Source organism: Anser anser, assembly GCF_964211835.1.
Source record: "Anser anser genome assembly, chromosome: 3".
Taxonomy (NCBI): Eukaryota; Metazoa; Chordata; class Aves; order Anseriformes; family Anatidae; genus Anser; species Anser anser.
Window position 1 is genome coordinate 99,073,071 of NC_139722.1, and position 22,397 is coordinate 99,095,467.

Here is a 22,397-nt window from a genome sequence, read left to right on the forward strand (position 1 = left end):
TCTTCTCGTGAAACTCTGAAGTGCAGATGCAGAACTATGAGAAGGGTTAAGATATATATATATGGAAGTTTTCCTTCTCATAGCTGAAGTTTGTTCCAGGGCTCAGAAACATCTCTGATTTAAGAGGGCACCAGCAGATCTTCTTTCACTTTCGCCTCACGGTTCTCCATAATCCATAGTACCTTCTGGAAAACCAGATTAATGCTCTTTTGTTGTTGGCAAAGACAGCTCTCTCTGCTGCCTGCTGTATTAAAGCTCATATGAACATGTCTCTGCTGCTGAGGTATGTTACATTGCCAGCTGAGCCCTAGCATGCACAAGAAACATATTTTTAGGACCTATCAAAAACCTGTCTTTGTATTTTTAAAACCTTGCACAAATGCAGAATTATTTTTTCTGACAAAAGATATAATATCCCAAGAAGTTCACCCAGAATCAGGCAGTCTAAAGGAACATCAGATTTGGACCTGCTTTGTTTAATAACATCCTTTTCAGACAAGTCTGCTGCTATCATGCTTGATGCTGGTCAGCACAGAGCATCTGTCCTGGAGGCTCACAAAGAGACATTCATCCCTCCTTTGTCCTGGGGCTGGTGTTTGCAGAGTGAGCCTTGAGAGCCAATTCCAATCTGAGCTGTAGGTCTGGGTAGTTTCTAATTCTGGACAATAAACCTGCTGGCAGTGTGAAGCATCTGTCATCTTGTCTGAAATATTAAGCAAAATGGACGTTGTCTGTTGCAGTGTTTGCCAAATGATAGGATATTTTCCTCAATGGCCTGCCACCATGCAACATGGAGGCAGGCAGCCTGCCAGCCCATGGGAATGTGTTTCCCAGTCTGCCTTACTTGCCAGTAGCTACTTGAAACGTTTCCTTTGGTCATTAACATTTCAAAGAGCTTTGACTGGTAGGGGCAGCCCCTCGCCCCAGACATCAGGAACCTGAGGTTGTATCTGAAAGTAATTGAAGAGCTATATCCAAATTCCCTCATTCCTCTGCTGCAGGCAATCTATAAGAAGGTGGACAGTGACTACTCTGGTACCATCGACGCCCACGAGATGCAAAATGCCCTCAGTGAGGCAGGTGAGTGCACTGCTTACAGACACCATCAGATCAATGCAGTCCCCCACTAAAAACAAGCACCAGCAGAACAGTAGAGACTCTTCATGGCTTTGCTTCTCTCCCATCTCTTAGATCACAGCACTGCAACTGCCATTCTCTTGTCCCGACAGCCACACACTGCCATGTCCTTTTGCTGTTATAGACATCAAAACCCATCCTCTGTTCTGCATTCGGAACCATTGATATTTTTGTCCATGCTGTGATCATTGCTTATGCATCTGATTATGGCTTGTTCTATTTTTGGCCTCATTATTTCCTAACATAGTTCTTCCTTTTCAGAACTATGCCCAAGCCTTCCTTTTACTTCATTTCTTCCCACCATCTTTCTATACATAGAGAAGGTACAAGAGCGATCAAGTCATGACCCAGCCAGATCCTCTTTTTTGGAGCAGTGCTTGCCAGCTCAGGGGTATCTACAGAACCACTATTTTTTGATCTTTCATGCTCAGTGGAGTCTATATGAAAGATCCAGTGACAGAAATATCACTACCATGGGCCTGAATACAACCCAATGTGCTATGTGAGCAATTGGCTCTACTGCAATCACTGCTGCACCAAGACTGACTAATTAGGGGTTTATCTGGGGAACGTAGGACTGTTTATGCTGTGAAACAATGTGAAATATGCAGTCTGACAAAATGCTGTGGAAGAAATTCATGCCTCTCCACCCAGCACAATGGGCTTTGGAAAGGACCCACAGCAGAGGTGAGTGATGGAGTCCAGCAGATCTTCTGGGAGGAACAGTCCTCAATCCAGCTCTGCCCGCAGCTGCAGTAGTTCATGGATAAGTCACATCAAAGACAGCATATTAATATGCTGTGTCAGTGATTTTTTTTCCTTCTCATGTCTTCAGGTTTCACGCTTAACAGTCAGGTGCAGCACAGCATTGTCATCCGCTACGCCTGCAGCAAGTTGACCATTGACTTTGATAGGTTTGTGGCCTGTATGATCCGCTTGGAGACCCTGTTCAGTAAGTGCCTCTGTTTGTCAGTCAAGGGGGATTCCTGACAATTTTGGGTTCATTAAGTTTTTGATTTTTTTAACTGTGAATGTAACAGATTGCATGGAAATGGGAGAGTGCCAGAATAAATGCATCTGTCTGACAAATCAGAAGAGAAATAGCAAAAGCTTTACCGACTGAATGATCATGGAGTGTGAGGCTACATGTTTTCATAACCTACCATGATCTTCTGCTTTACAGTCATCTCCACTTTATGTTCAGTGCTCTGGCCACCAAGTTGTCCCATCTCCTACAAATGGTACCATTTATCATTTATAGTCCTTACTCAGACCTGATTTACAGGTTTGTTACTGTATCATATCAGATGCTACTGCATCGGATGCTGTCCTTGTCCTGCTGCCAAACTCTCAGTTTGCTGCTGTAAATCTAATTGTTCTACCCCATGAAGTGGTATACAAATTACTTGTAAGGAGAAAGAACAGCTGTAGTATTCTCTCACAGAACCAGTCTAGATTGTGGCAAAAGGCCAGTCCTCTACATTTTGTCAGACATGCCAAACTCTGTGTTTTACATCTAATTTTTTTTTACTCTCTTCTCCTTTTCAGAAGTGTTCCGTCTCCTAGATAAAGAAAAGAGTGGGGTTGTCCAGCTCTCTTTAGCAGAGGTGAGGTTGGTCAGATTAAAATACCATGTTTTTTAAGCTACAGTAATGGACTGGAGTAGAATATTTCTTTAAAATCAAGTAGTAAACATGACAATGATTCAAAGGGAAACATCTCTTTATGTAGCAAGGCTCTTCAGCTCAGAAGACCTGTCTGAATTAGTAGAATGAACATTTACCTTATATACTCAAAATACCTAAGGTTTCTTGAGAAGGTGCTTACACAGTATGTTTCACTGTCTGCTTTGGAGGGCAGTGGTCAACTCATCAGAAAACACACAGCAAGAAAATATTCTTGTCTGGCAGAGAATGAACTGAACAACCTGCCAGAACTAGAAGAGACCTTTTAAGATTCCAGGTCTCTTTTTTCCCTCTTATTTTTCATGTAAATTTCTCCTGTTGAAGCTTTTATAAAAACAATCAGCTTGAGTCTTCCCTTTGCAGAATACAAATATATCTCAGGAAACAGCTGGAAGAGACCCCAGGAGGTCTATACAATTAATCCTTCCAGATGAGGACTGACTCAAAGGGAAGAAGATGGCTAGGAAGCCCCGTGACCTTCAGTCACAGTTAGTTAAATCTAGCTGAAAGTGTACATTGCATAATCTAGAATTTTTCAAAGACCATGCAGCTTGCCCTGCAGAACAGGTCCTGCCTTGAAAGAGGCCCCACTTGCATTGTCTGAAGCCAATCCTGGCAAAGAATTTCCATGAAGTTCGAGAGCAGATGGACCCTTAACATAAAGCAGATTACAACACGGTGACAGTCTTTCCAAGCTTGTTCTCCCAGAGCCATTGTGGAGTGCCCTGGTGGCACCCTAAGGACATTCCAGATGGTCTGATTCCTTGTTCTGCTTCTCCCGCAGTGGCTGTGCTGCACCTTGGTTTGAACTACGATCAATGAATTCAGCAGAGACCTCTGAATGCAGAATCACTACTTTGACTTCTCCTTGTTATGGAAAGCAGAGACAGAAACTAGATTTTTATTACTGGCAAGTTATTTTTAAGCCCACTAAAAATGAAGTGATCTCCTGTCAGTTAGAAAGTAAATACACTCTTGAACAAAAACCCAAACCAATAAATAAAACAAACCTAATCCTAACCTCCTTTACGTTTTTTTTTTTTTTTTCATGCTGAACTGTCACAAATTCTGACTTACCACAGATTGGCCCAGACAGCTTTGATTTGACTTCGAACTGTGCATCGAAATTCAGCAGAGTTCAAAATCCAGGAAGGAATCTCTGCTGATAGCAATATCCAGCATGTGCTTCACAGAGAGAAGCCCACACTCAAAGTGTGGCCAAAATTTGTGTTGCTGCTCTGACTATCTTCATTACTAGCCAATTGTCCACTTTGGCTATGCCAAGTGCCCGCAGAAGCTGGGGGTTAAGAGCTCAGCAGCAGACGAGCTGCTGAGAGCCCAGGGAAATTGGGCATGGACACAGCCCGAAGCCTGAGCAGGGAATTAGGTAAACATATTGCAATTCCTCCACAAGTTACCACAGTTACTTCAACTGACATTTCCTCCTTTGAATTCTTACCCATAGGTGTATTTTGGTGCCCAGAGGTGGGGTCTGGAGTTTTAGGAGAATAGTGATGGGAGCCCAGAAGCTCATAAAGGCAAGCATAGGGGGAGGAATCTAACAGGTGCATGTAGAGAGCTGTCGAGCTTGAGTGTATGCAGGATGTACTGATGTGGGTCATGATTCAAAGAAGAAGCTAATAGTCACTGGCTAACATTGCTATGCTTTCCGAAAATCTTGTAAAACCTTTAAAAATATAAAACTCTCTGTGTTTAATTTCATGGTATTATAAAGAACAGATAATAGCACAGCAATGCAATCAAGATAATCTAGGAGTCTTTTTAGCAATCAGAAAAGTATTTCTTTAACTTCAAGTAATGATCTGACAAGATGACATCTCTTTGACACTTCTCCCTGGGAGCTGCAAGAGTGCAGGCAAAGGGTTGTGTTCCCAGGGCAGACATGGGGCCGAGGTTCTGTCTACCTCTCCTCCAAGACTGTGCTTGAGAGATGCCTTTCTCCACACCCACTTGTTCCTGAGCTCTTTCTTCAAGCAGGAAGAAATGCCTTGTGACAGCCCCCAAGCCTCAGTTTGACATCTCTGAGCATTTCTTGTTAGTACTGGCTACAGCTGTCTGACTAAAAGGGGAGTACGGCCTGTAGCAGTGTGTCCCTCTGCCTTCCTGATAGACGGTATTCACTTCTGTCATTTGGAATCCCTCTCTCAGTAAAAGAGAAATAAATACCTTTTAGTTCAGGATGCGGGATAAAATCAGCCAGGGGGGAACTGTAGGTTTTACCCTGCTGTTGCTGTCCATTTTTCACCAGTCATGACATGCACACAGCTGTCTTGGGTTGCCACCAGTTTCTTGGGGTAGATATTTGCCTCCTGACCAACAATAGACACCTACATACCTCCACCTGCCTGGAAAACAGAGCTACCTGGGGCAAACTGAGGTCTCAAAAACCTTGAGAATTTTCTAGTGAGTGCTCTGCCTGTTTGGTAAGATGAACTTGTCCTTCCCTGCCCTATATCTTGAGTATGCAACACGTCTCCTTACTTACCATGCAGCAGGGTGAGCTAACAGCTTGCAGCTTCAGATTTGCTTTCTGCTCACATGCACTATTCATGAGTTCATTCCAATTATGATCACAGAGAAGCCTCTCTAAACAGGACTGGGAAAACTCTCATATACACAGAAACCCACTGCTGTTCCCGGTTCTCCCCTTACATCAAACAAGATGCCCCCACCACAGTAATTCTCACAGTTATCTCAATGACTCTCACCCTCCTGTACAGCATGGGCAGAGTGCTGCACTCCATCTTCCTTTATCTTTGGGAAGCAGGCAGCTCCAGAGGAGCCACCTCCTCTTTCATTTATTCTTTGAGGACAGCATTTGAGTATCAGGTTTCAGACAACAACTGCTCAAAAATAAGCCTTTTCAAGGGATTGAATGCACTTCTCTTTTTCACTTGATGCATCTGCAAAAAGATGATTAAAGTCCCCCTATTTTCCTTGCTTGTGCAGCAAGATGAACAAATGTCTGTGCTCATTAAATCTCCCAGTTAGTCCTGATGGGGCTGTAATGCCTGTTGACTGAAGTGCCTCTAGTAGCTTCTGTGGAAGCAGTGGGGTTTGGTGGGCTGAGCCAGGGTGTGGGTGTCTGGACTCCCTGCACTCTTGTACCTTGGTGCTTGGCCATATTTCGTTATCAGAGCTGAGAAGCGCTGGTTGCTCCTGTTAGATTTGAGTAGCTCAGTTGTGGGGAATTATAATGCGGGTAAGTCACAAAGGCTCACCTATTACAGATACATTCTCTGTCACAATGAAAACCTTGCTAAATGGCATGATCAACACCTTATAAATGAGGTGGGGTGAAAAGAGACCCCCACAGAAACTCTGTGATGGTTTTTCAAAGCTTTTCTTTCACTCTCCACTTCCCTGTAGAAATGTTTTCACATGCACTGCAATCTACTAAACTGAAAACTTGAAGTCTCTACATCGCTCCTGCAAAACATAATTTATATTAGACTGATATTAATCATCTTGTGGTTCCTTACAGAAGAACTTTCCATTGGTGTAACTCTTACCACATCAGCAACTGACACCAGCTTTGTACCAGTGTAAATATTTGTACGAGGTGCAAGACAGTCACTGGGATTTGGGATTCTGCCTGGGAGCTAGAAGTATAAAAGGAATCCGCCTTGTATAGGCAGCTGTTTGTTACCTGCTCATACTCCCAGAATGGGAGATCTGCAGAGGGATCTCTCCTTTCACATCACTACAGGCTAATGGTCAGATTCATGGCTAATGAATACGCACAGAAGGTACAGTCCTCTTCAAACTCCTTTTCATTCCTTTACTTCAGACAATCCTGCTGAATCTGACTCGACTGTATGTTTTGGTTCTTCTTTTCCATATAGTTCAAACAACTGGGTAGGCTTGGAAGTGCTGAGATATTATGAGCATGATTTTCTTTTCCATCTTATTGAGGATGCATCCAAAATCCCAGTTTGCTGATATTGTTATCCCAGCTTAAGTTTACAGACTGGAAATTCAAATGAAGTTCATAAACGCAAGTGAGATTGTGGTTGCAAAAGGAACCAAAATTCCAAAGCTTTTGAAGTTTCTCCACCACTAATGATGTCCCTAGTGATAGTTAATCTTAAAGTAGTGCCCTGCTGCTGCCTGACAAGCTTGTTGCCATGGTGTCTGTATCTCTCTGTGTAACTGGCACATACAGCATAAAAATCCTCTCGTTCTTTAATAGAGCAAATTACTCCAGTTGTTACTGTTGGCTGCTCATTAACTCCTTCCTCTGTCTTTGAAAAAATTTTTTGCAGGTCTCACCTGAAACACAGTCCCCCCCAAAATCACAAAATCACCTGCTGTTGTGAACAGAAGGGCTTGCTGGTATGGTTCCCAGGGAGGGATGGGTGTGCCAGCAAAAGATTGTGGCAGAAAAAATAATCCGTAGGAACGGTTCTGGGAGATGGATGAAAGAAGCACCTGAGCAAATGCTGGGAGGACAGCCAAGAAGCTGAATGAATCAGGTTTTCAGCAGTGCAGGAGCAGAATGATGGCAGAAACTGGAGAAAACCATTCTTTGACTCTTGCTTCTTTCAGGGAACAAGGCACATGCATTGTCTTCATCATACACAGGTCTGACTCAGAAAAGCAAATGCTCTTCTTTTATTTGGAAAACTCTGCAAACGTTACTGTTTTCATCTTTTCACCCTCCTCTAAATGTGAAATAACTACTAGCTACGGATAGCACAGGATTTGGGATTTCCGAAGATTTTTCACTTCTGTGTCTTCTTGGCTCTGTACAACGTAACTGCCTAATTAAGCCTGCACTCCTTGGCTAGCTCGTGGGCACAGCTCTCTGGACACCTGGGTTTTAACATCATCTATCTTTAATGCCATCCATGTAGGCTTGACCAAGAAAGAAAACCTTTTATTTGATCATCAATATCAGCAAGATACCTGGCACACTCACTAAGCTAGCTAGCTTAAAACTGCATGTATTTGTAAAGCTGTGCATGTTTTCACAAGCTGTAATCATACTCTTAGACTGCTGTGTAAATTTACACAGCACACATGCCAAAGCAGGTAGGATCTCTTGGGATTTTAAGGGGCTCTATGATCAACACAGTTTAAGGTAAATTGTGTTTTAAAAGCTCATCATGTTTGTCCATTAATTTTTGGTGAGTTAGAGATGAAGAAAAACAGTGTTCATACAACAAAGCATTATTCTCATTTTGTGGTGGAGCCAGGCTATGTGAGCCACTGCAGCACCTCCAGGCTGCTCCATGCAAGGGAGCAACAACGTCTGTGGCTGTGATGGCCACTTCTCCTCCTCTGGTCTTCTGATGGGCAGATCCTGTCACACAAAGACTCTGAAGGATACTGTGTTGTGTGGCCTCTTCTGCTGGGGAATCCTTGTCTGGGAAATGGGAACTGTCAATACAGGAGAAGACGAAAATAAGACCAGTTTCAGAATGAATCAGGAAGGAATTAATGAAACAGCAGAAAGGAGGTTAAAGGAAAATGAGGAAATGACAAAGTACCAATCTGGCCTCTAATCGGTAGAACACCTTTAGTGAAAGTCCTGAGAGAACAAGCTGTAGGAAGCAGTGGTTGTGAGCTTGGCAATAATGAATGTGCAGTTGATTTCAAAAGAGAGTGCCAGCCTTCTACAAGTTAATTTAATTTGAACTCATCTTGGTTCGAGGTTGGAATTTTTTTGTGTGTTTTTACACAGACTGATAACATTTGAATTTCAGACAAGCTGGTCTGGTGCATGAGAACATGAAAGAGGAATTATCTAACCAAATTTTAGTTTCCGAGCTGACAAGTGCACAAGCAATAAAGAAGCTTCATATGGTGATACCAGTAATGGGAAAAAATCAGGACTTTAGAAATGGTTTGGGTCACATGAGGGATTTCCTTGTGTTCTGCCAAGTTAGCAGAAAGTTTAGGTGTAGCCTTCTGAATTAGGAGTTTGAGGTCCTGTTCTCCTTTTCGCTAGTGGCTTCCAGCGTATCTTTGCTGCACTCACTTAAATTTCCCACCACCTGAATTTAGACCTTATCTCCACAGCTGCAGTGCTCAGACTTGCCTGTGCTCAGCTGCCACCTGCCCATGGAGATGTCTCAGCTTGAACGTGCTGCAGATTTTGTGCTGGAGCTGCTGACGTCCCTGAAGGCTGTGTTTTTCTACATGTGCAGAAATTTATCAGTTTTGACAGTTTTTAGTTTCTGGCATCTAACTCAGACTCAAGGCCAACCAGGTTCCAAGTATGAAGTGTTTTTCTAGAAAGATGTCCCCTGAGAGACCCAGTCCCAGAGACGTATCAGACTATGCCTGAAGTACGTCAGGAGAATCTAGTTCCTATTGAAATACAGTGACAGCACTGTTTTCATCAGAAATCTGCCTATGGAGAAGTTGTTTCCCTGCCACTTTCACTCTCTTCCCGTACATGGTGGTATAGTGGTTTAAGCATTTGACTAAGATGGATGTGAGAAACTTTGGTTCAAGCCCTTCTCTCTGCAGATGATTCAAGTCAGCATCTCCAATCCTCAGGCTGGGGTCTACCATGTAGCCCATCAGTGATATTGCAGGAGAGGCTATTCTCCATTCCTTCCCTGAAAGCTATGCCACTGCACTAAGCAAATGCAAATATTCACGTACCACAAAAACAGAAAACCAGAGTGAGAAGGAGCCCCACTGGGAGGCTCAGCAGTGTAGCCTGAGGTTTGACCCCAAAAGAAGGGCTGATCAAGGGCAGGAGCTCAACACAAAAGACTCACTGGCAAAGGTCTGTGACTCTTGCAACCCAGGGGGTGCCAGCAACACTGTCACTGATATATTTTGCTCATCCTCGTAATAAGCCTTTAGCCAGCTTTGTCCATAGGACTGCCAATATTATTCAAGTTTTAAGGCTCTTGCTCTCATCACTACCTGATGTCCTATCACCATTCTGTGATGTAAAGGTGCTACATAATTGTGATGTCCTATTGTCAAATGGGATGTACATATTTGAAGACAAGGTGCATTTTGTAAACAGCATACACCAGAACGTATCTTGAAAAATCAGATAGTTGTCAAACTGGGACATTGTTTCTCTGAATTCATATACATAGAACAGATGAAATTTTCACAAATGACAGGAGTATTATTCTTCTGTTGCAATTTTATTTTACTCTGAATGAACACTTCAGTTTTGGAATTCCTTTGGGGAGGGGTGGGGGGGGGAGTGGAATTACATAGAATATTGTTGCCCAGACATCTTTATTTCATTTAAAAGTATATGACAATATAATGATAATTGGCTTGAGGATGCTTGAAGAGGAAATATTCCCATCCCTAAACTCAAAATCATTGATGGATGGAGGCAATTAAATTAGAATAGAGACCTCCTTGAGGGAGTCCAGCTTGAACTAGTCAAAACCTTGTCAGACCACAAGGGTTTACTGCATTGAGCAAAAAGAGAGCTGCATGTTTCAGTATTGGTTTTGGTAAGTTGGAGTGTTCTGATATGTGTAGTAAATCATGCTACCTGCCACTGGAGTGGTCAATACAGAAGTCTGGGAATACAGTCCATTCAGAGACACTGTAAAACCAATTACACCACCAGAAGATCTTAAGAATACTACAAAGATAGACAAGACTGTGCTGCAACACGTCTTCAATCTGCACTCCCTAAACATTTACTTCTAATTAATTTTCTTAATTGCACAACAGTGCACTTCCTAATTACACTGGGGAACCACTCTTGGATTGTAACAGGGTCTTTATCTATTGCTCAGATTGTTCTGTCTGTTGCTTTATCGGCATACTCCCTGGCCTAATTTTGTGCTAGCCTTTATGTCTACGAGCAAACTGCTTGGGGAATGCTTGACAGATCCTTCAGCTGATGCAGCTACATCTCCAAGGACCAGATGGATGCCCTTATTCACACTGTGTTACTACTTGAGTAAGTGCCATTGAAATCAGTGAGACTACTGCGGAAACACTTACTGCACAATGTAAGGGCTTTGTGAAGAGCTCATACAAAGAACAGCCAGAGGAGGCTGTTCATTCATGGTGCACAAGCACATTTTTATTGGTCCTACAATACCCAGGAGCTAGACTATGGCTTCTTGAGTGCCGTCTAATTTGGGGAGTAACTAAGTCCTTATCAACAGATGGCATGCTCCTGAAACACTGAGCACAATCAGTACCAAAATTAGTCATTTCCATGTGATGCTGACAGAAACTAGCAGCCCCATGTCCCCAGACACCTCCACAACTATCCAGCTATTGTGACAGACATACACAACAGTATAGACAAATATGCAAAGGTAATTACAATCAAGCAGTAAAAAGACAGGCAATCCAAAATCCCAGAGTGAAGAGTCTGCTTTTGTTTTTTGAAGGAACATATGTCCCAGCACTGCCAAATAAATTGGCTGGGCAGTAATGTGCTTTGTTTTGCCTGGCTATGCATAAGACTGAGGTTAAACACCTACAACAAATTCCTTGTTTTTTAATGGAACCAATGTGGTTTAAAACAGGCTTGGTGCCTCTGGGTTTCCACCACTACTGGGAAGTAGCTGAAGTCTGTATCCTTTTTGCCCTGTCCTCAAATTTTATTGAAAACTTCTAAACATTTCATAATAACGTTTGGTAAGTTTTGTAATTCTTTTCCTCCTCTATTTTCAAGTTTTGTAAGACATGACTTCTTAGCCAATGGCTTTATTAGGAGCTCTCCTAGAAACATCTGCTTCACACAAGGAGAAGCAGATGTTCAATATAATATTGAAGTAATAAATTTAAACCTAATCAAAGGAAATTATTTTACAGAATGCTAACTAAACAGTGGAGCTTATTGTCACTGGATCTTGTTGGTCTACAGTATCGGGCAAGACATGAAAAGAGCTCATATATATGTATGGATGTATGATTAAAAAAGGATATTCAGTGTTTTAATAATTATTGCTAAAACAGCTTTTGGAAAATTATGAAACCTCGTGATTTCAGGCTTTGAGCTGACTTCTAATATTAGAGATAGAGAGCAGACTTACTGTGAAGTTTAAAATATCCCTCTATCAGTGTGCTTACTCTGAAACACTTGGTCTTGGATACTCTGAGACAGAATGGTCCATTGGATGGACCACAGGTCGATTCCAGGAGACTGGTGTCTCCTTCACATATCAGCTGGACTCGTATTCACCTGCTGTGCGCTTACCACTGGTGCTTTGCTGTTCTCCACTTGCCATTGCTAAGAGCAATGCATTAGCAATGTAAGTTGCTGCTTTGCTGAGCAGAGAGGAGTTGACATGTCATAGAACAGGAAGAACTTGCACCCTCTCAGAAAGATTTCACTTTTCCTCCACCTTTGTTTTCTACTTTTACTGCATCCTAAATAAAAGCAGCTGAGTAGTAAATAATATGTTTATTCTTTATGAACAGACTTATAAGGCAACAGAGACCGTGAATTGTGCTCTCAAAGCCCTGTTTTGGCCAGTTGTTGAGTTTGATAAAATATGCATGAACAGTAAAAACTATTCTAAAGCAGAGGACAACCTATAAAATTGTCCTTTTCTTTAAAATTAAAATCACTTACAATGTACGGGCTTGAAGGCACTAAGATATGTATTAAAAATATTTTGTATAGCCTCAATCTCTGTCAATTGTGAAAAACCTCTCTGGGTCTCAGGCTCTGTCCCAAGACCTCCCTCACAATGTGCAGCACTTGGACAAGCCACAGCTCTAATTTCCAGATCTGATTACAGTAATGATAATAGTGACTGTAATTCCCAGATTACCTTAAAAAAAAAATCCCGTTATAAGTCCTCTTTTCCAGAAGCTCTAGAAAATTACTTGTGGGATGGAATAACCTTCCTGTAGAATTTGAAATAGGTGTCCTGACAGAGATCAGTCCCAAAAGGGAAGCATCTGGGTGCCCAAAGGGACAAATATTTCTGTCTGTAAGCATGTTTCTCAGTGATGATGAAAATAAGAGCTGTAATGCTTCCTTTTCATCTAACCTTTTTAACACAATCACATTAGCACATAGCTTCAGCCTGAGTTTTTTCTGTCGTCCATTCCAGCAACCAAGATCTGTGTGACGGATCTGCTTTCAAATTGCATATGACATGTACCAGGTGCCGCATCCATGAACACTGCACAAACAATGAAATCCAAAAATTGCCTTTCAGCATTGCCTGATTAGCACTAGTATAAAACAGCAACAAGGTCTACCCAAGCCCGAGGATTGGTCTTGCTCTCTGCAGTGCACTTCAGATCACATTGCCAGTGGCTTTCCCACCATTGTACTTTCTGAGAATGTAAATGGACGAAGGCAGGCTGCAAAAGAAAAGGATGGTTGCTATTAGATTAGGACTTGGGAGACTTGGGCTTATCTCTCTGTTCTAATGCAAATGACTTGCATGATTTTGAGAAAAAGTCATTTAATCTCTTGTGGAGTCCCCATTTCCCATATTTGCTGTCCTTGCTTCTACAGCTTGGCACTCCCTTCTACTTGATCTAGGCCTAAACTTCTGCTCAGTCTGCATTACTGCACTAGATTCAACTGTCATGCTGATGTAACAGAGGCTGCCATACTGGAAATGCAACACGATGCCAACCCTGCAAGCCCTCTTAAAAATGAAAAGTTCCTCTGCATGCAGACTGGTAGATCCCCGTGTTTTCTGTTGCCCATAATACCCATATGAAGTTATACGCTCATTTTCCAAGCAAAAGAGTTGTTAATTTTCTCAGTGACACCCATCAAACTGGTCAGGTGTCCCAGGACACCATGATGAATTGGGCTTCCACCAAACAAAATAGGTACTGGTACTGGTTTTATTTTTTAGCCTAGACCATGAGTAGCATCTTTGCTTTAAGTGAATTTGCAAAGTATAAATGTTTGGAAACTCAGTAAATGACTTCCCTGGTGTTATAGAAGGGCAATAAAATCTGGACCATACTTTTCTGGGTTTATAGGAGTGAGAGGAATAAAAGGCAATAAAATGTGAGTTATCACTGAAGTCATAAGTTTGACTCTAAAGGCCAGATCAGCTGATAAAACAGTTCATTCTTTCCAGTTCTGATTAGGAGGATGCTTTAATCCTAAAAGCATCCTTGCTGAATTTACTCACATGTGCCAGTGCCCATGGTTATCTCTAGAAACAATAAGAATGATTCATTTCAGCTTTGGACATGAGTTGAACTACAAGGACCATGACTCACTGCATGGGACAGAGTCGAGGGGGTATCACCAGTTCATACCCAGATGAAGGAGTAAGTATGACTTGTTTTGAAAGCAATTTCAAGACTAGAAGTGTTTAATTGCAGAGATCCAGTGAGTACTCGTGCATGGCAGGAGTATTAAAATGGTAATGTGCCAGCTCCTTTTGGCAGGGCCTGGACATATCTCGGTAGAGTTTTTTTCTGGAAGTTTTCTTTCCTGCTGGGTTGCTCACAAACAGAGGAAAGCTCCAGCTCCCCTGGGGCTCTGCTGTAACGTGCTGCTGAGTGCTTCCTGCTGTCTGGGAGCCTGCACGAGGACCCAGCTGCATGGTGGCACTGGAGAGAGATGGGCTGCCTCGGAGTTCAGAACAAGCTAGGTGTGAGTACCAGAGGAGAATCGATGTGAAAGACCTTTACAGGAATGTCCACCCTATGTTTAAAGTTTCTGTGCTGAGATATGAGGAATGTGGCCAGAAAGAGCCAAAGACATATGAATGACGGAGGGGCATTATAAGTATTTCTTACCCCAGAGAGACTTCTGAGTGATTCAGTCTGATCTATCCTGGCTGAAATGTTCTTGCTTGGGTTGTTCAAATTCTAATTATCTCCGTTTCTTTCATACATGTGTAATACATGATGTCTATTTCTATTCTGAATGCAGTACTTTCTCTCTCTAAACTGACATGGACAGATTGCAAAAGGTACAAGGTACTGATTTTGTTGATGTTGAACTATAAATTAGAGCTAATTTCTTAGCCACTTGTAAATAATTCTGTGAATTTGTTTTAAAATAGAATTTGAAACTTACTGAAATTATAGGTACGTTTTCAGATAATAACATAAAGCTTATGATAACTGAATTTGAGTATAGTAGGTAAACATCTGTTTTTCTCTTCAGGAAAAAAAAAAGGCATGCAAAATGATAGGGGGATTAAAGATGCCTAAAAAGATATTTAGAATAAAGTATTGCCCATGGCTAAGAGTGCTCCTGACTTTGGATTCAGTACAGCCATGCTGCCAGTGACTTCTACCCGTGCCTGCTTGCTGGAGCTTTTTTTACAGAGGCTCTTCAGTGCAGTATGGAGCTGTCAGCATAATACTGATCTCAGGCAAAGACAAGGCGATATAGGCATCCCTAGCCAAGTCCTCCAGTTCTGCACCCCATGGCAAGGAGCCTGAGCTGGAGAGATGTCATCCAGGCTCCTTCCCAGAAGGACCTGTGGTCCTATGGGCAGAGCAGCTTGGGCTGTGAAGGCAGATGAGCTGCTAGAAATTCAGGTGCAAGGTACTGAGGAGTGTTATTAGGCTGTCTAAGGATTATATTGTTGTGTTTTGTAAGCAGTTAAATGTCACAATGAAAAATGTTTACATTTTGAAGGATAAACAGAATCTTTTTTTATTGCTGTTTTGAATCCTATGCCTTTGCTGTGCCCCAAGGCCAACATTTCATATCATTAGCATATTCATTTATTGGTCTGTTTTTATTTATTTATTTATTTTGCTTATTTGATAAACATCAAGTGTATCTGACCTAAACAACACAAGATGCAGTTCAGTTGGGTAATTTTAATGAACTCTGGGAGGTTGGAAGACAAAATCAGGAAGTATTTGAAGACAGTACTTGTATTTTACATTGTGTTGTGGCAGCTGAAATTAAGTTCTGATTAATATTGTTCACAGCCAGTAATAAGTGATTGTACTGAATTTGATTGTTGGTAGTTTTTCAATACATACCATGAGTCAAACAAGTAAAAGACCAAGGAGGTATGGCCACGAGGCGTGAAGGGAAGGAAAGAGGGAGAGGGTATTAATGTGTTATATGTGGAGTGTACATGCCCACTATTTAACCACAGTTCTTTCCTATTCCATACCCTCAGGCACCCTGAAGCTAATAACCCTGTCATCTGGAGAGATAACGTAACACAGATTATAACAGTTTCACTAAATAAGTAATTTTAAATTAATTATATTGCATCCTCATAAGACCAGCTCTGGTTGACTCCTCATTTCTTTTGAATTATTTTGTCAGGATTGAATAGATTTATTTTACAGAGAAAGCTGGGTGTGCTTGTACAACAGCTGATGCTGAGTGTCTTTCTAGGGCAGAAAACGAAGAGTGCCTGTGACTGTGTTTATATTGTGACACAGTCCATGTCACCTCTATGTAGTTATGCTCCAAAGCAGTTCCCTTGACTATTTCAGTAAGCCCAGAGTCTGCTGGTTGACAAAGCAGTCCCTTTATTTTGATTTTCCAGTGATATAAATGGCACTGACAAGTTCCAGAGAGGAGGATTGGAGTAAAAGTCTCTCAGCCTACCTCCGTAACAGCTACTTGAGAAACATTTCCTCAAAATGATTTTTTTTTTTCCTTTGGCCAACAGTGCCTCTGTGTTGAAACGGATCTGTAAATCCATTCCACTACTTTAAAAGAGGAGCGGCCAACAGGTTGAGGGAGGTGATTGTCCACCTTTGCTCTGCCCTTGTGAGGCCCCACTGGAGTACTGCATCCAAGTCTGGGGTCCCCAGCACAAGAAGGATGTGGAGCTGTTAGATCATGTCCCGGGGAGGGCCACGAAGATGATCAGAGGGCTGGAGCACCTCTTCTATGAAGAAAGGCTGAGAGAGCTGGGGGTGTTCAGTCTGGAGAAGAGGAGACTCCAGGAAGACCTAATCACAGCTTTTTAATACTTAAAAGGAGCTTACAAAAAAGATGGAGAACAACTTTTTGCTCGGGCAGATAATGATAGGACAAGGGGGAATGGTTTTAAACTAAAAGAGGGGAGATTTAGATGTTAGGAGGAAATTCTTCACTCAGAGGGTGGTGAGGCAGTGGAACAGGTTGCCCAGAGAGGTTGTGGATGCCCATCCCTGGTGGTGTTCAAAATCAGGCTGGACAAAGACCTGGGCAACCTGATCTAGTGGGTGGCATCCCTGCCTGTGGCAGGGAGGTTGAAACAAAATGATCTTTAAGGTCCCTTTCAACTTAAGTTGTTGTATGATTCTGTGATTCTATGATATTCAGTGTCAGAGTAGAGATGAAGCAGGATGGGAATTTAAATGGTTTCATTCAATTTTTTTTCCTCAGAGACTGAGTTTACAGGAAAAAATGTTTGAAATCCAAACATTGAATTAGAAACTTATTTTCAAGCAATAAAAAATAATAATAATAATAAAAAAAAAACTCATGATTTTGGCTTTTTAAACTTGGTTTAGAATAATGGAAGAATAGTGGAGAAGTGGGGATATTCAAAGTGATGGTAATTCTCTTGGGGCAGCAAAGAAGTCTTTGGCCTTGGCATGCTACAAATGGGCTACAAATCTGGTTTTGGAAATGTCTAGTTGAATATTCACTCTGGAGATCTTCCTGGTCCACTTATAATTAAATGCACTCAGGGACATATATGGCAGATCATTACAACACTTGTGAAGGAGCAGTTGTTAAACTTTTGAGTTTTGATAAGACTTGGGGAGAGTGTTACTTAGAAATGGAATCTGGGATTGATTCATGTGCTACAAATATTTCTCTATATTTTTAGTTTCTCTTCTTGGGAAGACAAAAGACAGGCTGCTCATGGCTTGGATGGGCATATGCTTTGCTGGGTTAGAAAATGGTTGGGTGGCCAGGCCCAAAGAGTTATGGTGAACGGAGTTAAATCCAGTTGGAGGCCAGACAAAAGTGCTGTTTCTTGTGGCTCAGTACTGGGGCCAGTTCTCTTTAATATCTTTATCAATGATGTTGACGAAGGGATCAAGTACACCCTCAGTAAGTTTGCAGACAACACCAAGTTGTGTGGGAGTGATCTGCTTAAGGGCAGGAGGGCACTACAGAGGGATCAGGATAGGCTGGACTGATGGACCGAGCCAACTGTATGAAGTTCAACAAGGCCAAGTGCTGGGTCCTGCACATGGGGCATGACAACCTCATGCAATGCTACAGGCTGGGGGAAGAGTGGCTGGAAAGCTGCCCAGTGGAAAGGGACCTGGGGGTTCTGGTCGATAGCCAGCTGAATATGAGCCAGCAGTGTGCTCAGGTGGCCAAGAAGGCCAACAGCATCCTGGCTTGCATAAAGAAGCAGTGTGGCCAGCAGGACTAAGGAAGTGATTGTCCCCCTGTACTCAGCTCTGGTGAGGCCTCATCTCAAATACTGTGTTCAGTTTTGGGACCTTTACTACAAGAAGGACATTAAGGTGCTGAAGTATGTCCAGAGAAAGACAACAAAGCTGGTGATGGGTTTAGAGAACAAGTTTTATGAGGAGTGGCTGAGGGAACTGGGGTTGTTTAGCCTGGATAAAAGGAGGCTCAAGGGAGACCTTAGCACTCTTACAACCACCTCAAAGTAGGTTGCAGCAAGGTGGAATTCAGTCTCTGCTTCCAAGCAACAAGCAATAGGACAAGAAGAAATGTCCTCAAGTTGTGCCTGGAGAGGTTTAGGTTGGATATTAGGAAAAATTTCTTCACTGAATGGGTTGTGAAGCATTGGAACTGGCTGCCCAGGGAAGTGGTTGAGTCACCATCCCTGGAGATATTTAAAAGATATGTAGATGTGCTGCTTGGCTTTAGCGTTAGACTTGGCAGTGCTAGGTTAACAGTTAGACTTGATGATCTCAGAGGTCTTTCCAACCTAAATGATTCTATGATTCTAAATGAGTTAGAAGCACTTTTCCATGATGAAGGAAAAGACAAGCCCAGGAATCCCATGCACCAAAAAAAAAAAAAAAAAAAAAAAAGAGCTAAGCTGAGAATTCAGTTGTTTGTTGGTGGGAGCTGAGGAATGTGTGTACCAGCACTTCCTACTCCCAGCAGTGGTCTAGCCAGGATGACAAGGCTAAGCCTCCTGAGATAGAGGAGCATTTGCCTTCTCTGAAGTATTTATAGAACGTCACTCACCAACAGATACAATACACAGGATTTTCTCACCAAATATACAGTGTTCTCTAAGATACTGTGTCCTGCATTCAGTTAAGGAGAAAAGACAATTTCTAAGTGCTCTGCAAGGTGCTGAACTATGTTATTATGAAATAAATATGACCAGTTGTAAGCTAGTGTTGAAACTAGTGGTACCAATGGAGGCAAGTAGATGCCATCACAGACTACTTGTGAAACATTGCATTACAACAATCCTTTTGGTCATTCTTTGGATCCATGCTAAGAAAGATTTTCTCTCTTCAGATCATTAGCTGCATTCAATGATGGGCTCCAAGGGAAACACAAGGGTAACTAATATCCCTTCTTGCAGATACTTTTCTTTGAAGAAGAAAAGGGATAAGCAGAGCTCAGGACACACAGTCACTCTGAAGGAGTTGCAGGAATCACGAAATTCCTCGAAATGTGTATCTTTGCAACAGTTACATTTTCACTTTAGGAAAATGAAACATCTGATTAGCACTATTTTATCGCGTGTAGTATGAGAGATCTCCCCTCTCAACAGCTGTTTACTTTATAGTTCCTTCCAGTAAAATTTGCATCTGTTTAAGATAACTGAGCCTAATGATTTAATTGGCACCTGCCATTAGATGTTCTCAAAAAGTTTGATCTGAATTCAAGGTTGATAGTAGCAAGACTGAAGTATAGAATTGAGTCTCTAGTTGACGGGAATATGTTTCAGTGTGTCCCCTGAAGGAATTTGGTTATGATTAATGTGGTCATGGATGTATAACAGCTGACAAAGAACAAAGATGGCTTACAGGAGGGAAAATGGTTATTTGCCATCAGAATTAAATTGCTATCTTTATTGCCTAGATCAAGTATGAAAAATCACTGTGTTACGCAGACATAATAGAGAGATACATGGCCTACAGCAAGGAAATGCTGGCAAAAGGAAGTGTTTGCTTTTGGGTTTCTTTTTAATAAGACTGACTTTCTCCAGGCAAGGTTACTGCACACTTCAGTGTGCAGTAACCTCATTCCATCTTTGTGTATTGTATTAGTTAAGAGGCACGTCCACAGAGGTATTGAATGGTTGACTAAGCCCAGACTGTAGTAAAGACTACTTTTACATTGAGGTTGGGGAAACATTATCAAGATAATATGCTTTTATCAAAGCCCCTGAAGTTACACAATGCTGTTAGTAAACCAAGAAGTTCTCAACTCTTATATCACCTTGATTTTGAGTACATGGGAGGCCTGGGCTGTCCAAAGCAGAAACTGCAACAGTACTAGGAGCTGTTCTAACTTGTGTTCTAGCTCACATAATCCTGCAGCTTCCTGTGTCAGGAAAAGAGATGAAAGAGAGTTACTATAAACCTCAACTCTCATTTCTACTCTCTAGTTGCTAATATACGTTTGGGACAGTCCGCAGACGGCTCTTTTTCAGAGTACACTGAGGTACTACATGATCGAAGCTGATGCTTTGTGTCCTGTCAGAGGGGTGAACAAAGACAATGCATTTGTCAAGGAACTAATTTAAAATGTATGGTTTTACTCAGCCTTTCCACAGAGGGAGAGTAGCTTTGGCTGTAGCATTACAGAGGCACTTTCTTATCGTTCTCCACTCTAGACCGTATAGGTTTCATTATTTTATTTATTTATTTATTTACTTTTCCAAATAGGATTTTTGCTATATCAGCCTGTGCTGAGACAGACATAATGCCTCTCGGGGGACTTCAAACACTGCCCATTCATTAATGTATCTTTGTTTCTTAACAGCAAAACAGGATTTCTTTCTCCACCATCTACCAAACTATCAGTGCAGCAGCTCTCACTAGCTCTGGGCACTCCTTGGGAAGTCCTGTTTTACTGGAGAAAATCGTGGGAGGTCTCAGAGGCTTGTGTCTTGGACTGTCTTAACAACCTACCTCTAGGCAAAACAACACATGGGTGGAAGAGGGTGCCTATTTTAAAGGCACTGTACAAAATGCTGCATGCAACCTCTCAGGTTTCATGAGCTTGTCTTAAAACTAGGACTGTATTTGGATCTTACTGCAGTAAAGAGAGGCAGCTGAGGCTAGATGAAGGAAGAGTTGGTCTCCTAAAACTCAGTGGAATTTACTTTGGGAGTATTGTTCAGAGGATACATCCTGGCTGCTCAGAAATGGTTAGTGTCACAAATAAATGACAGTTAAATTGAGAAGAAGAAAAATGAGAAAAGAAAGTGTAAGGAATAATATTTGGAAGGTGAAAATCCCTAAGGAAAATATAAACTATAGTGTATGTGAAGTATAGCACAATGTTTAGGGTCAGAATAATTCTGTTTTCAGGCCACATTATTGTCAGTATTAAGAATAAAATGAAGAGATAATGCAAATAGTCTTGGCAGTCTATTTTCATTTCAATCTTGGTATAAATGCTTGTAATATCACTGTCATTTGAGTACCTCCTGTTTAGATCAGATCCACTTCTACCTCATTGTTTCTGTCCTTTTGCCATTTCCACAACACAAGCCTCTTGAGACCTTGAGCAAATCTCCCCCTGCATCTCTGTTCCCTTTCTGTAAAATGTAGGCAATAGCACAATAAGTCTGCAAGGAAAAAATGCATTGGAGAACATTATGATAGTGAGAGCTGTGAATATATCTTATGTAAATATCTTCTCTTGGGAATTCAGGTTTAAAATGGCTACAAAAATAGGTTGATCTAAAATTCCTCGTCCAATTGCTTCTGGCTTTTTGGGGTATTTCAAAATCAGATTCCAATGAAGGACACTGCAGGAATATGCAATGCAATGTGTTTGAGGGCTCACACACGCTGGTTCACATCAGTGCCCTTTAGTATGTAGGTCTGGCTGCTGGTCAAAGACTCCCTTCATCTAAGCTCAAATTAAGTTCATGTTGTTCAGAAAAGCCTGCTCTGCATGCATCTGGTGCTTCTCCTCTATTGTTTAGACTAATGAGGACAGAGTCCGCATGTCTTGTTAAATGTTTGCTGTAGTGTTCATAGTCACATTCTTGGAAAAGCTTCACAAAGAGCTCCCCAAATTAGAGCCAAGCACACAAGCATTTCCATAACAGTTTTAGATGTGACAGGTACCCTGAATTTATTACTATATTTGATAAGAAAATGGAAGCCTACATTCACATAAGTGCTAAATACTACCACCTGGCAGGAAAAAGGTCACATTCCTCTTTCCTCAAATGATGCAGTCCCTATCGATTACAAAGAGAGCTGCAATGGGAAGATTTCATTCAGTTTGCACAGAATGACTAAACTAAATACTTTGTTGTTTACAGAAATGCTATTTTAAGTGGGATCTTAAATATATACATTTATTTCTTGGGAGCTGCATTATGTTCTTTCCCCTTGATGGTAAGGTAATACTCCAGACTCAAAGTGAGCCACCACCAGGATGCACTTAATTGTTCCTTGTCCCAGGCACCAGCAATAAGAGAAAACACCCTGTAAATATCACTGCTTTCTTGCCTTTGGGAACACACAGTCAAATCTAGACATGGCAAGGGG

The 22,397-nt window shown here is 41.7% G+C and overlaps 1 protein-coding gene and 1 long non-coding RNA gene across 3 annotated transcripts in view; one reads left to right on the forward strand and one right to left on the reverse strand.

The window, feature by feature from the left end:
* The window catches only part of LOC310896328 (calpain-8-like), a 30,049-nt gene extending 26,210 nt beyond the window's left edge, over positions 1-3,839 (forward strand). For both annotated transcript variants that reach the window (XM_083828496.1, XM_083828497.1), the window contains 4 exons: positions 1,002-1,080; positions 1,973-2,089; positions 2,686-2,744; positions 3,607-3,839. In XM_083828496.1, the coding sequence (XP_083684622.1) occupies positions 1,002-1,080; positions 1,973-2,089; positions 2,686-2,744; positions 3,607-3,630 (279 nt within the window). In that variant the 3' untranslated portion in view covers positions 3,631-3,839. The remainder of the gene's footprint in view (positions 1-1,001; positions 1,081-1,972; positions 2,090-2,685; positions 2,745-3,606) is intronic.
* A 4,281-nt stretch (positions 3,840-8,120) lies between these two features.
* The window catches only part of LOC310896349, a 33,904-nt gene continuing 19,627 nt past the window's right edge, over positions 8,121-22,397 (reverse strand). The window contains exon 5 of the long non-coding RNA XR_014581412.1: positions 8,121-8,225. This is a non-coding gene — a long non-coding RNA (uncharacterized lncRNA). The remainder of the gene's footprint in view (positions 8,226-22,397) is intronic.